The sequence below is a fragment of the Bufo bufo genome, chromosome 1 (assembly GCF_905171765.1).
Source record: "Bufo bufo chromosome 1, aBufBuf1.1, whole genome shotgun sequence".
NCBI classification, from domain to species: Eukaryota; Metazoa; Chordata; class Amphibia; order Anura; family Bufonidae; genus Bufo; species Bufo bufo.
In genome coordinates this window covers 588,436,738-588,450,173 of record NC_053389.1, presented here as the reverse complement: position 1 = coordinate 588,450,173, position 13,436 = coordinate 588,436,738, and the positions used below count along the sequence as shown (strand labels likewise).

Sequence of the window (13,436 nt, the reverse complement as noted above, 5' to 3'; positions counted from 1 at the left end):
TGCAGACTGTAAAACAGGTATGGTAGTGAGCATGGGCCCTAAATCCTATGAAAAACTGCTCCCAAGCCCGCCTCCTTTCCCCACAGTGTGCTACTCTGCTAAGCTCCCAAGGCTTCCTCCACACAGCGGGGAAGAGCTGAATCCTCATGACGTCAGGGAGATGGGAGGAAGCGTTACAAGGTTAGGGGAGGAGCACACAGCAGGGAAGGGCAGCAGGCTTGTGATGTCAGGGGAGATGGGAGGAAGTGTTACAAGGTTCGGGAAGGAGCACACAGCAGGGAAGGGCAGCAGGCTTGTGACATCAGGGGAGATGGGAGGAAGTGTTACAAGGTTAGCGGAGGAGCACACAGCAGGGAAGGGCAGCAGGCTTGTGACGTCAGGGGAGATGGGAGGAAGCGTTGCAAGATTAGCGGAGGAGCACACAGCGGGGAAGGGCAGCAGGCTTGTAACGTTGGTTGAGATGGGAGGAAGCATTGCAAGGTTAGGGGATGAGCACACAGGGAAGGGCAGCAGGCTTGTGACGTCAGGGTTGATGGGAGAAGCTTTACAAGGTTAGCGGAGGAGCACACGGCGTGGAAGGGCAGCAGGCTTGTGACGTCAGGAGTAATGGGAGGAAGCGTTACAAGGTTAGCGGAGCAGTACACATCTTGGAAGGGCAGCGGGCTTGTGATGTCAGTGGAGATGGGAGGAAGTGTTACAAGGTTAGCGGAGGAGCACACAGCAGGGAAGGGCAGCAGGCTTGTGACGTCAGGGGAGATGGGAGGAAGCGTTGCAAGATTAGCGGAGGAGCACACAGCGGGGAAGGGCAGCAGGCTTGTAACGTTGGTTGAGATGGGAGGAAGCATTGCAAGGTTAGGGGATGAGCACACAGGGAAGGGCAGCAGGCTTGTGACGTCAGGGTTGATGGGAGAAGCTTTACAAGGTTAGCGGAGGAGCACACGGCGTGGAAGGGCAGCAGGCTTGTGACGTCAGGAGTAATGGGAGGAAGCGTTACAAGGTTAGCGGAGCAGTACACATCTTGGAAGGGCAGCGGGCTTGTGATGTCAGTGGAGATGGGAGGAAGCGTTACAAGGTTAGCGGAGGAGCACACAGCGTGGAAGGGCAGCAGGCTTGTGACGTCAGGGGTAATGGGAGGAAGCGTTACAAGGTTAGCTGAGCAGTACACATCTTGGAAGGGCAGCGGGCTTGTGACGTCAGGGGAGATGGGAGGAAGCGTTACAAGGTTAGTGGAGCAGTACACATCTTGGAAGGGCAGCGGGCTTGTGACGTCAGGGGTAATGGGAGGAAGCGTTACAAGGTTAGCGGAGCAGTACACATCTTGGAAGGGCAGCGGGCTTGTGACGTCAGGGGAGATGGGAGGAAGCGTTATAAGGTTAGCAGAGGAGCACACAGCGTGGAAGGGCAGCAGGCTTGTGACGTCAGGGGTAATGGGAGAAAGCGTTACAAGGTTAGCGGAGCACTACACATCTTGGAAGGGCAGCGGGCTTGTGACGTCAGGGGAGATGGGAGGAAGCGTTACAAGGTTAGCCGAGGAGCACACAGCGTGGAAGGGCAGTAGGCTTGTGACGTCAGGGGAAATGGACTTTGAAAAGTAAAGCCCACCCAGCTGAGCATTTGGGAATGATTTTTCATAGGATTTTAAAAGTGCTTTTCCTGGACCTTAATTCCTGACTCCTATTGTATTAAGACATCTGCTTATATTTCCAGACTATAAAATATATGCTTCACATATTAACACTGGTTTTACCTTCTCCAGGAGATATGAGTCACACCCAGTATGTGCTGACCTGCAGACACAAATTCTCCAGTGCTACCAGCAGAACCCACAACAGACCCTGAGCTGCTCTACTTTGGCGAGACAATACCTGCAGTGCGTCACCAGCGCCAAACAGGTGAGAACATGTGCATTTATTGGATACTATGTCTATGCCTCCATTACTATATGAAACACCTTTTTTCAGTGCTGGAAGTGCATTTCCTTTGTTTTTCTAAGTGATATATACTGTTAGGTTCGTGAGTATTCTGTCATCTGTAGGATTTCTATCTTAAAGCTTTGTTTGGTCTTGTTGGATTTACTTGTTTGCTTCCCCAAATAATCTCTGAATATGCATAACGTGTACGCTTGCCTAAAGAGTTCCATAAAGATTGTAAATGGGCTGTTTTGCACATACTGAAATCCTAATGACTGCAAATCTAGATACACTGTTTTATTCATTGATAGACACAGAAATGGGCAAGGAAGAAAGTGTAGAAGTAAGTAATCCACCCTGCTGCTCCATAGCTCAGATGACCTGGTACTACAGATGACACCAGCACTGACACGTATCTGCTCTCAGTGTGGTATCACACTGTAGATTGCACTCTGCGCTCATTCTGTAGTGATTATAGGATGCTCGTTTTTAGAAAAGCGGGAAAGCAGAGCATTCCCACAGCAATGAACTCAATCCCACAGTGCAGCACAAAATAATTCAGTGCAGCACAAATACTGCCCCATAGTGCCCAAAATACTGCCACAGGAAAACCAAATGCCAAAGCGCAGCACAATATTCTGCCCCAGCACAACCCAATCCCACAGTACAGCACAAAATACTGCCCCAGCAGAACAAAATACCTCTCTACCCCCCTGTGGTGGCAAGTGCCACCTGCCACTTTTTGTCCTCCTACAGTTGTCTCTAAGATATGGAGGAGGAGGCTGGGGAGGTGAGACGCAGGCCACAGCACTGAGCCAGGCCTTCCTTCAGCATCTTGCCTGATCTTTCAATGCTACCAAACATACAGGATTGTACAGAACTACCTACCTATTAAATCCAGTGATGTCTCATTTGACCTAGACGTCCTATTTCCTCATCACCAGTCAAACTAGACCGCCACAACAAATTTTTTCAACGATATCTCTTCTGGCGTAGATGTTCTCTTTCATCATCTCCATTGGACCAGAACACCAGGTTGACTTCCAATTCACACGGCTGTTTTTCAAAATACATCTGTAAAAAATCAGGCAGATTTTTGACTTTATTAGATTCTATGATACTTTCCCCACAAGTGTTTTTTGGTGCATTTATGCACACATCTCAAGTGGTGCGTTTTTTTTCTGCTTCCTATTTATTTGAATGGGAAAATCAGAGCTATTTCTTCCCCAAGACGGGACATGCTGCTTCTTTTTTACCCATTTTTAATAAGTGCTACTTTCCTTTGAAATGAATGAGAGGCTGTTTTTAGGCATTTTCGATCTTTTGGCAATAATTGACTAACTCGGGTATACATACCTAGCTGTAATAAACTAGCAAATAAAAAAAATAAAAAATTCTACACTTAAAGCTACCAATAATAATGCCCTGATAGTGTCCCCAGAAATAATAATGCCTCCAGCAAAAAATAATGCTACCCTTTTGTGCCAAAGTACAAAAAAATTCCCCCATAGTACCCCCAGTGATATCGCTATAGTGTGCTCAGTATTAAATATGTCCCCAGTAATGTCCAATACAGGGTCCCCAGAATTAATGCCTCAGTAATAGAAACCTAGAATGTGTCAGCAGATAAGAACCATTTGGCCCAACTATTCTGCCCAATATATTGAATACTATGAATAGCCCCTGGCCCTATCTTATATGAAGGATGGCCTTATTTCCTTTGTAAAAACGGAAGTATTCATTGAGGCAGTCAGCTAGTTCGTTATCTTCTTCAAAATACCTTCCTTCTTTTGTTTTTAATTTGGTAATTCCTTGTTTTAGTTTCCTTTTTTCATTTATGTATCTAAAGAATGTCTTATCACCTTTTTTCACTGACTGAGCTAATTTCTCTTCTGCCTGGGCTTTAGAAGCTCTTATAACTTGCTTGGCCTCTCTCTGCCTAATCTTATAAATTTGCCTGTCATCCTCGTTTTTTTTTGTTTTTTTTTAAATTACTAAATGCTATCGTTTTTGGTTTTTAATGATTTTGGCCACTTCTGCTGAGTACCACAGTGGTCTCTTCCTTTTTTTGCTTTTATTGACAAGCCTAATGCAATTATCTGTTGCCTTCAATAGTGCCACTTTTAAGTAGTCCCATTTCTCCTGGACTCCATTGAAACTGTTCCAATCTGATAGGGACTCGTATACCACTAATCTAATTTTAGAAAAGTCAGTTTTTCTAAAATCTAAAACTTTTGTTTTTGTGTGGTGTGACTCAGTCACTGTACCACACTGACTAGTGATCCCTAGATCCCAATCTTTCCCCTACAGTAATATCAGATACCAAATTCCCATTTGTGAATACTAAATCTAAAATGGCCTCCTTCCGGGTTGGCTCCTCCACTACTTGCTATAGAGATAATCCCAGTAGGGAATTTAGAATATCTGTACTCCTAGCAGAACTAGCTATTTTGGTTTTCCAGTTTACATCAGGAAGATTAAGGTCTCCCATAATGATAACTTCCACCTTCAATATCATTTTAGCTATTTCTTCAACTAGTAGATCATCTAATTCTTTGACTTGGCTAGGTGGTCTATATATCACACCTACTCGAGTTACCTTATGATTATCAAGCTGCAACATAACCCAAACTGACTTTAAATTGGTCTCGCTAACTTGTATTAAATTAGATTTTATGCTATCTTTGACATACAGGGTCACCCATCCCCCTTTCTTGCCTTCTTTGTCTTTTCTATATAGAGAGAACCCTGGTATTGTTTATATCTCAGTCATTACTCCAATTGAACCATGTCTCAGTAACAGCCACTAAATCTATATTCTCAGATGCCATTATAGACTCAAGTTCATTGATCTTATTCCCTAAACTTATTCCCTAAACTGTAGACAAGACTCTGAGCTTGTCATTTCGTAACCTATGTGCTATTGGCATCTTCTGGCATTGTTCCGGGGGGGCAGTCGGACTGCTGGATTATCACTCTTTTGCTCCCCTTTCCTAGTTTAACCCCTTAGGGACCCATGACGTATCGGTACGGCATGTGTTGTTCCGATCATTGAGCAGGCACCCCGGCTAAATGCGTGGGGAAGTCCCGTGACACCCCCCCCCTTCCCCTGTGTCGGCGATCGCTGCAAACCGCAGGTCAATTCAGACCTGTGGTTTGCGGCTTTTACCTGGTGCGGCGGCGGTGGTGCCATCGGGTCCCCTTGGATCTCACAGGCCGGAAGCTGTATGAGTAATACACACAGTATTACTCATACAGCCAATGCATTCCAATACAGAAGTATTGGAATGCATTGTAAAGGATTAGACCCCCAAAAGTTCAAGTCCCAAAGTGGGACAAAAAAAAGAAAGTGAAAGAAAAAAAAAAAGTTGAAAAAATAAAGTTTTCCCCCCAAACAATTTAAAGTTTCAAGTAAAAATAAACAAAAACGTCATTTTCCCCAAATAAAGTAAAAAAAAAAAAATGGTAAAGAATTAGTAAAAAATAGGGGGGGGGGGGAAAGAAAGTATACATATCAGGTATTGCCGCGTCTGTATCGACCGGCTCTATAAACATATCACATGACCTAACCCCTCAGATGAACACTGTAAAAAATAAAAACTATTTTTTTGTCACCTTACATCACAAAAAGTACAACAGCATGCGATCAAAAAGGCGTTTGCCTACCAAAATAGTACCAATCTAACAGTCACCTCATCCCGCAAAAAATGAGCCCCTACCTGAAACAATCGCCCAAAAAATAAAAAAACTATGGCTCAGAATATGGAGACACTAAAACATCATTTTTTTTGTTTTAAAAAAGCTGTTATTGTGTAAAACTTACATAAATAAAAAAAAGTATACATATTTGGTATCGCCGCGTTCATATTGACTCTATAAAAATATCACATGACCTAAACCCTCAGATGAACACCGTAAAAACTGTGCTAAATAAACAATTTTTTGTCACCTTACATCACAAAAAGTGTAATAGCAAGCGATCAAAAAGTCACACGCACCCCAAAATAGTGCCAATAAAACCGTCATCTCATCCCGCAAAAATCATACCCTACCCAAGGTAATCACCCAAAAACTGAAAGAATTATGGCTCTCAGACTATGGAAACACTAAAACATGATTTTTTTTTGCTTCAAAAATGAAATCATTGTGTAAAACTTACATAAATAAAAAAAAGTATACATATTAGGTATCGCCGCATTCGTGACAACCTGGTCTATAAAAATATCACATGATCTAACCTGTCAGATGAATGTTGTAAATAGCAAAAAATAAAAACAGTGCCAAAACAGCTATTTCTTGTTATCTTGCCTCACAAAAAGTTTAATATAGAGCAACCAAAAATCATATGTACCCTAAACTAGTACCAACAATACTGCCACCCTATCCCGTAGTTTCTAAAATGGGGCCACTTTTCTGGAGTTTCTACTCTAGGGGTGCATCAGGGGGGCTTCAAATGGGACATGGTGTCAAAAAAACCAGTCCAGCAAAATCTGCCTTCCAAAAACCGTATGGCATTCCTTTCCTTCTGCGCCCTGCCGTGTGCCCGTACAGTAGTTTACGACCACATATGGGGTGTTTCTGTAAACTACAGAATCAGGGCCAAAAATGTTGAGTTTGGTTTGGCTGTTAACCCTTGCTTTGTAACTGGAAAAAAATTATTAAAATGGAATATCTGCCAAAAAAGGGAAATTTTGAAATTGTATCTCTATTTTCCATTAATTCTTGTGGAACACCTAAAGGGTTAACAAAGTTTGTAAAATCAGTTTTGAATACCTTGAGGGGTGTAGTTTATAGAATGGGGTCATTTTTGGGTGGTTTCTATTATGTAAGCCTCGCAAAGTGACTTCAGACCTGAACTGGTCCCTAAAAATTGGGTTTTTAAAAATTTCTGAAAAATTTCAAGATTGACTTCTAAACTTCTAAGCCTTGTAGCATCCCCAAAAAATAAAATATCATTCCCAAAAAGATCCAAACATGAAGTAGACATCTGGGGAATGTAAAGTAATAACTATTTTTAGAGGTATTACTATGTATTATAGAAGTAAAGAAATTGAAACTTGGAAATCTGCAATTTTTTTACAAATTTTTGGTAAATTTGTTATTTTTTTATAAATAAAAATGATTTTTTTTTACTTCATTTTACCAGTGTCATGAAGTACAATATGTGACGGAAAAAAAATCTCAGAATGGCCTGGATAAGTCAAAGTGTTTTAAAGTGATCAGCACTTAAAGGGGTTGTCCCACTTCATTAAATAGGCATTTACTAATTCATTTACCCCCAGTGAACATTTCTTCTTATATATGTAATTTACAAAAACGTACCATTTGTCCTAAATAAGGTCCTATTAGAACGCTTTGTTTACACTGGTGTCCCATGGATACAGCCTAATCTCCCCGGCCGCATCCATGTGCCGCGCCTGCGCACCACAGCCTAAGGCTGAGTTCACACGAGCGGATGCCGTGCGTGGCATCCGCTTCGTGAAAGAGTGCCAAGACCCGATGCAGACTGCAGAGGCACGGAGCATTAACATGACTGATAATGCTCCGTGCCTCTCTGTGATCTCTTTACTACGAAATCACAGTGACATTTGCATATTGATCAAAAAGGTTTTTTAACACAATAAAAGAGCAGAGAGCTGTGGGGACTGGGTATTGCAGATGTGCTAGCGGCCATCTAGCAGCCCATGTCCCCAGCTCTATGCACAAAATCCTGGTGACAGGTTTCCTTTAAAGTGACACTGGTCAGATTTGCAAAAAATGGCCAAGTCCAGATGGTGAAATAGGGTCGAGTCCTTAAGGGGTTAAATGCTCCTTAGAAAATACTTTGAACTGTTCACTGAGGACATTCGTTCCCTTGAGAGAAATATGCAAACCATCTTTCTTGTACAGTTTTTTTCCATTCCAACGAGAGCTAACATGAGGCACAAAGCCAAACCCTTGGTTCAGACACTATTCAACAAGCCATACATTGAATTCCTTAATGCGCATCTTCCTGTCATGCTGAAGGTTATGCACAGGCAAAATTGCAGAGAATGAAACAGTTGATGCAACCTCCCGTATATCATTACCAAGTGTGTGAAAAGCTTCCTTCACCTTTGAAACCTCATTGCAAGCCAGATCATTTGTCCCAAGATGGACTATAACATCCACCTCCCTTTCCTACTTTGCTTGCCTAACAATATTAAGGATGCGTCATCTGTCCCTGCTAGCGGTAGTATTAAGGAGACATTTTACAAAACCATTTTCCTCAAACGTTATACCTCTTATGATAGAATCGCCCACCAACAGCTGCTTACTATCAGTCCTCACCTTCTCCTTTTTGTCTTTGGCTGCAGTTTTAAATACTTTAGGCATAGGAGATGATTGTTCCTCACCCACTGTGCCTGAGCCATCCTCCATGTTCCTCTTGCGCTCTGAAAGTGCTGCAAATGAATTATGGAGAGCCACAGACTGTGGGACATGTCTTCTATCCACAACTCTAAGTCTACCAGAACCTGCAGTAACCCATCTTCCATTTCTAGGGGGCCTCCGTGGCAGTGGCATTGCAACATTCCCAGCCTGAGTTTGTTTAACGGTTAATTTACAAATCTCAGTGGAACCTGAAATAAAACCAGGTCTGCCATTTTAAAGAGGGGAAAGATTTTAAACAAACAAAGCTCCTCCCCCAACAACAAATTTAACACCTTAATCACCCTATGCTCATTTGCAATCAGACAATAGCAAAATCCTGTCTAACAAATTCCTTACCTGTATTGAACCAGTGTCTGAGTAGCCACAAAAACACAGCTGAAGTTCTGCTACAGTGGAAATGCTCTAAGTTAGTCTCCTGAATATCTCAGATGCACTTAGTAATTCTGCAAGCTATATAATGCCCGCTAAAAGGTCCCAAATATAAAAAAATCTCCCTGTGATGGCCATTAAAATGTTCCCAGTATTAAAAATGTCCCTAGTAATGCCCCAGTATTAGAAATGCCACAGTAATGCCTGCTATAGGGTCCCAAGTATTAAAATGTCCCAATGCCCCTATAGTATCCACATTATTAAAAATACCCTCAGTAATGCTCTAAATGGTGCTCAATATAGTGCCCACAGTATTAACAGAAATGCCCCTAATGCCTTGGTGGTGCCACCTATAGTCCACTTCAAATAGCACACTACTGTCTGGCAATGAAGTAGGGCTTGTTCAGCCCTCTGGGCATTAGCCCAATCGGAATCTTCCCAGTAAGGTCTAGAACCAGTCCACCCCTGGTTTAATACTTCTCCTGTCATCGATTTCCTTTTCAAAAATGAGCTGTTAAGAAAAGAAGCAATATATAAATATAGAATGTATACTGAAGCACAAAACCTACATGTGCAGGGCAAGATCCCATGGATGATGATTGCCTGGGTGGGACATCACAAGGATGACCTTGACATATGCAACCATTGCTCGTCCTCTGTGGAGATACTATGGAGGTGATTGCTGCATGTAAATGTAGAGCTTCGCCTCCACTTAACGGGCAGTTAATTGCAACAATCGGTGGCTCTTCGCAGAATCTAAATGCACTATTATTTAGCTAATTACATAGTCGAGTCACATTATTATGACCACTCCTTACTTTTGAATTCATCAGCTGGCTTGGTGGGTATATACGGTGTGCAATAAACTGTACACGTATCCCTCATTGCTGGCATGGGTAAAGAGGCTTTGGAAGGCTGGGGTACGTTTTAATTATTTTTAGTTTAGTCCTTGCAGGGGTCCTACGTATTAGGTTATATACTGTAATTATCAGATTCTCTATTGCACAACTAAACTGCCTAGACTGCAGTCAGTGGTGTATGGGATGATTCAGCCATCCAGTATTAGAAACATGTCAGAAATGTTTTTGTAGAACATCAAGATTGATTTAATTCTGATAATTGATATTAAAAATATTTCTACATGTAAGGAAAGAAAATTAAATGCATCTGGTCTGGTTATTTCTCTTGACTCTCTTCTGTTTTCCCCCCTGCATAGAGCATGCTTGGAAGAGGTGGGTAGAGCCTCAGCATTTCAACTTACTCCAACTGCAGTTTGTGCTGGAAGAGCATCAGAATGCTGTCTAAGATGAAGAGTAGACGCGTCCCACCCACCACCGTACATATTCTCTGCCTCGGAACACTGTTCTTTTCTATCATTTTCCCAAACCACCGTTTAAAAAAAAATAAAAAAAAGTATGATCGAGCAAGTTAACATTGGTTCACCTCTTTATTTAAATTGTTTTTCTGATGCCTCTTTTATTTCATAAATTGCAGCTATATTATCACCACTTGTTTTACTGGACACTCGCCTGTTGACATCTCATCTGTGATTTATGTCCAGATTCCTAATAAAGTATATATATTTTCCAAGTTATGTTTTGTAACACCGACCTTTTTATATATAATCTGAAACAGTGTTTGGTGAAATGGGTTTTATGGATTGCACTAAATCTGTACTTTATACTGCACCAATGACCACATAAAGCATCTGCCACTTTCACATATGGTACATTTATTGTAGTAGACCATAGTCTGAACCACATATTTTTTTTTTTTTTTCAGTGTGCTATCTATTTTAACCGGATAACACACTGACCGTATAAGTCACCTGGGCAATTCGCACATCCATGTCCCGGATCAGAAAAAAATCACTGCAGGTCCTGTTCTGATACGATTCTTTTTGTGGGTCAGACTTGCACATTCAATTTTTAAAAAAATAAATAAATAAAATCAGCGCACATAAGCCCCCTGTGCTATGCGTTCTTCTGCTGATAGCTTGCAACACGCATTGTTACCCATATGGGTAGGACAGTTAACTTTTTTTAATTTTTTTTTTTATATATGTTCTATATATAAATGAAGCTAAATTTTTAAGGTGTTCAGACAATGACATATCATTGAAATCCATGTTTTATTATACATGGTTATATTTTTGTTTTTAGAACTTTTATCTTGTTTTCAATACGTGCACTGATCAAGTGACATATATAAAGTGATGAAAGCATTCAGCAATTTACTTTACAGTTCAGCCCTTTCATGACCAAGGGTCGTTGATGCTCCTGTCTTTTAAATGATAATATCTTTACAACTGCATTTCATGTCATAACTATTTATTTAGTTTTTTAAAGCCGTATAGGGGGTCATTTATTAACCTGAAATACGCCTATATTTTCCCCACTGTCGCAAGGTCTAAAAAAGTGGGCATGGGCAGGGAAAGGCATGGCCAGCAGGCCCATCACATTCATAATTTTCTATACCTGTTTTAGGTGTAGAAAATGGTCTAAATGTAAGACAGATAGGAAGCTTTCTTTTATATTTAGAAGCAGTGCTGGATCCACCGCCAGCACAGGGGCTTTATTAAGACAATCGTCTAAAATGCCTGTCTTAATGACCTCCATAGAGTTTTTACTTTCTTGACTGATTTAATAATTTTTTTAAAGGGTTTTTGGGGGGATTTTGATACTGATGACCTATCCTCAGGATGGACACCCAGGACCCACGCCGATCAGCTGTTTGAGAAGGCACTGGGGCTCCTGTGAGCGCCGCGGCCTTTTCCCTGCTTACCACGCACAGCGTCGTTCATTGTATAGCGGCTGTGCGTAGACCGTGTACCCTACTTTGTTTATGGAAAGTTTTAACCGCATTAAATAAAATTCAACATTTTAGAAGCTGGACTTCACCTTTTTCTTTGAGTTTTTCCATCCAGGATGTGTCCGTGCTTCTCAAGTTGTCTATGCAGGTGAGCGCTGCTCCGTTTTTTAAAATTTTTTCTTTTATATTGTTTCAAGCACAAACACAGTACATACTGTCCATACAGTGCTCCAGACTAAAAAAATACGTAGTAGCCATTGACTCCTGAACTGAAAAATTTAGGAGCCAAATAAAATCGATAACAAAATTTTGATTCGCTTTCGTCACCATAAAAAAGTATTGCAATACTCAATACCATGCTAAAAAAAACACCAAAAAAAGCAGCATGCATTTCGCATTTTGTGAAACGTTCGGCCCATAATAGAACAGTCCTATCCTATTTTTTGTGGTGACAAGGTGACAAAAAAATGGCAAATCGCATGTTTTTTATTTATTTATTTCTGTTACGGCACTCGCCGCATAGGAGATATGTTTTAATAATTTAATAGTTTGGACTTTTCGGACGCAGCACTATGTAATATGTTTATTTATTTATTGTTTATATATTTTATATGTAAAATTGGGAAGGGGGGGATTTAAACTTAATATTTTAGGGTACTTTCACACTAGCGTTTTTCTTTTTTGGCATAGTTCCGTCACAGGGGCTCTAAACCGGAAAAGAACTGATCAGGCATATCCCCATGCATTCTAAATGGAGAGTAATCCATTCAGGATACATCAGAATGTCTTCAGTTCAGTCTTTTTGACTGATCAGGCAAAAGATAAAACCGTAGCATGCTACGGTTTTATCTCCCGGCGAAAAAAACTGAAGACTTGCCTGAATGCTGGATCCGGCATTCAAAATACCAGAATGCCAGATCCGTCCTTCCGGTCTGCGCATACGCAGACTTGTAAAAATGTCAGACACGAGATGAGAAGGTACGTTTTATTACCGCCTTTAACCCTCAGTGGCGCTCAATTAGGGGTGCCCTTAATAAACACTGGGAAGTGCTTCAGTTAGACCCCATTCTACATAAAATTCTTCCCACATGCCCGGCCATTACATACAGAATGACAAAAAACTTTAAACCTTCTGGTTAAAAGCTACTACACTGGTAAAAATCCATCAAAAATCTTTGGCTCTAAAGGCCCTAAATGGGGAAGCTATCCATGTGGTAAATGCGTGGCCTGTCCGAATATGGATAGGGCGACTCATTTCAGTAATCCATGTTTGAGTGACAGAAGTTATAAGATTACTCATAACATCTCTTGTCACACTGTTGGGGTTATCTATCTGGCTTCCTGTCCATGTTCTCTAATCTATATTGGCATGACATCTAGGAAACTGCAGAGACGAAATCGGGAGCACGTCCTCGGGATAGAAGCAGCAAAAGAGGAGAAGGACCTAGCTGTACTGAAAACTATTCCCAGGCATTTTAAGGAAGCCCATAATTGTGATAGCACATCATTCGTGTCAGAGGAATCGATCGAGTTTATATCTCGTTGAGAGGTGGCAATTGGCGACAAGTTCTTGCTCAAAAAGAAGTAAAATGGATCTATCACTTAGAGAGTATGGTACCTAGAGGCTTAAATGAAGATATGTCTTTTGCACCATTTTTGTAATATTTATATAATGACCCGACTTAGGGGTGGGCGATATGGCCTAAAATCTATATTGCGATATAATTTTAAGCATGTGCGATATGCGATATACACTCACCTAAAGAATTATTAGGAACACCATACTAATACGGTGTTGGACCCCCTTTTGCCTTCAGAACTGCCTTAATTCTACGTGGCATTGATTCAACAAGTTGCTGATAGCATTCTTTAGAAATGTTGGCCCATATTGATAGGATAGCATCTTGCAGTTGATGGAGATTTGAGGGATGCACA

The 13,436-nt window shown here is 41.2% G+C and overlaps 1 protein-coding gene across 1 annotated transcript in view; it reads left to right on the top strand.

The window, feature by feature from the left end:
• The window catches only part of CHCHD3 (coiled-coil-helix-coiled-coil-helix domain containing 3), a 153,052-nt gene extending 142,768 nt beyond the window's left edge, over positions 1 to 10,284 (top strand). The window contains exons 7-8 of the mRNA XM_040413401.1: positions 1,757 to 1,892; positions 9,907 to 10,284. Of these exons, the coding sequence (XP_040269335.1) occupies positions 1,757 to 1,892; positions 9,907 to 9,930 (160 nt within the window). The 3' untranslated portion in view covers positions 9,931 to 10,284. The remainder of the gene's footprint in view (positions 1 to 1,756; positions 1,893 to 9,906) is intronic.
• Positions 10,285 to 13,436: the final 3,152 nt, after the last annotated feature.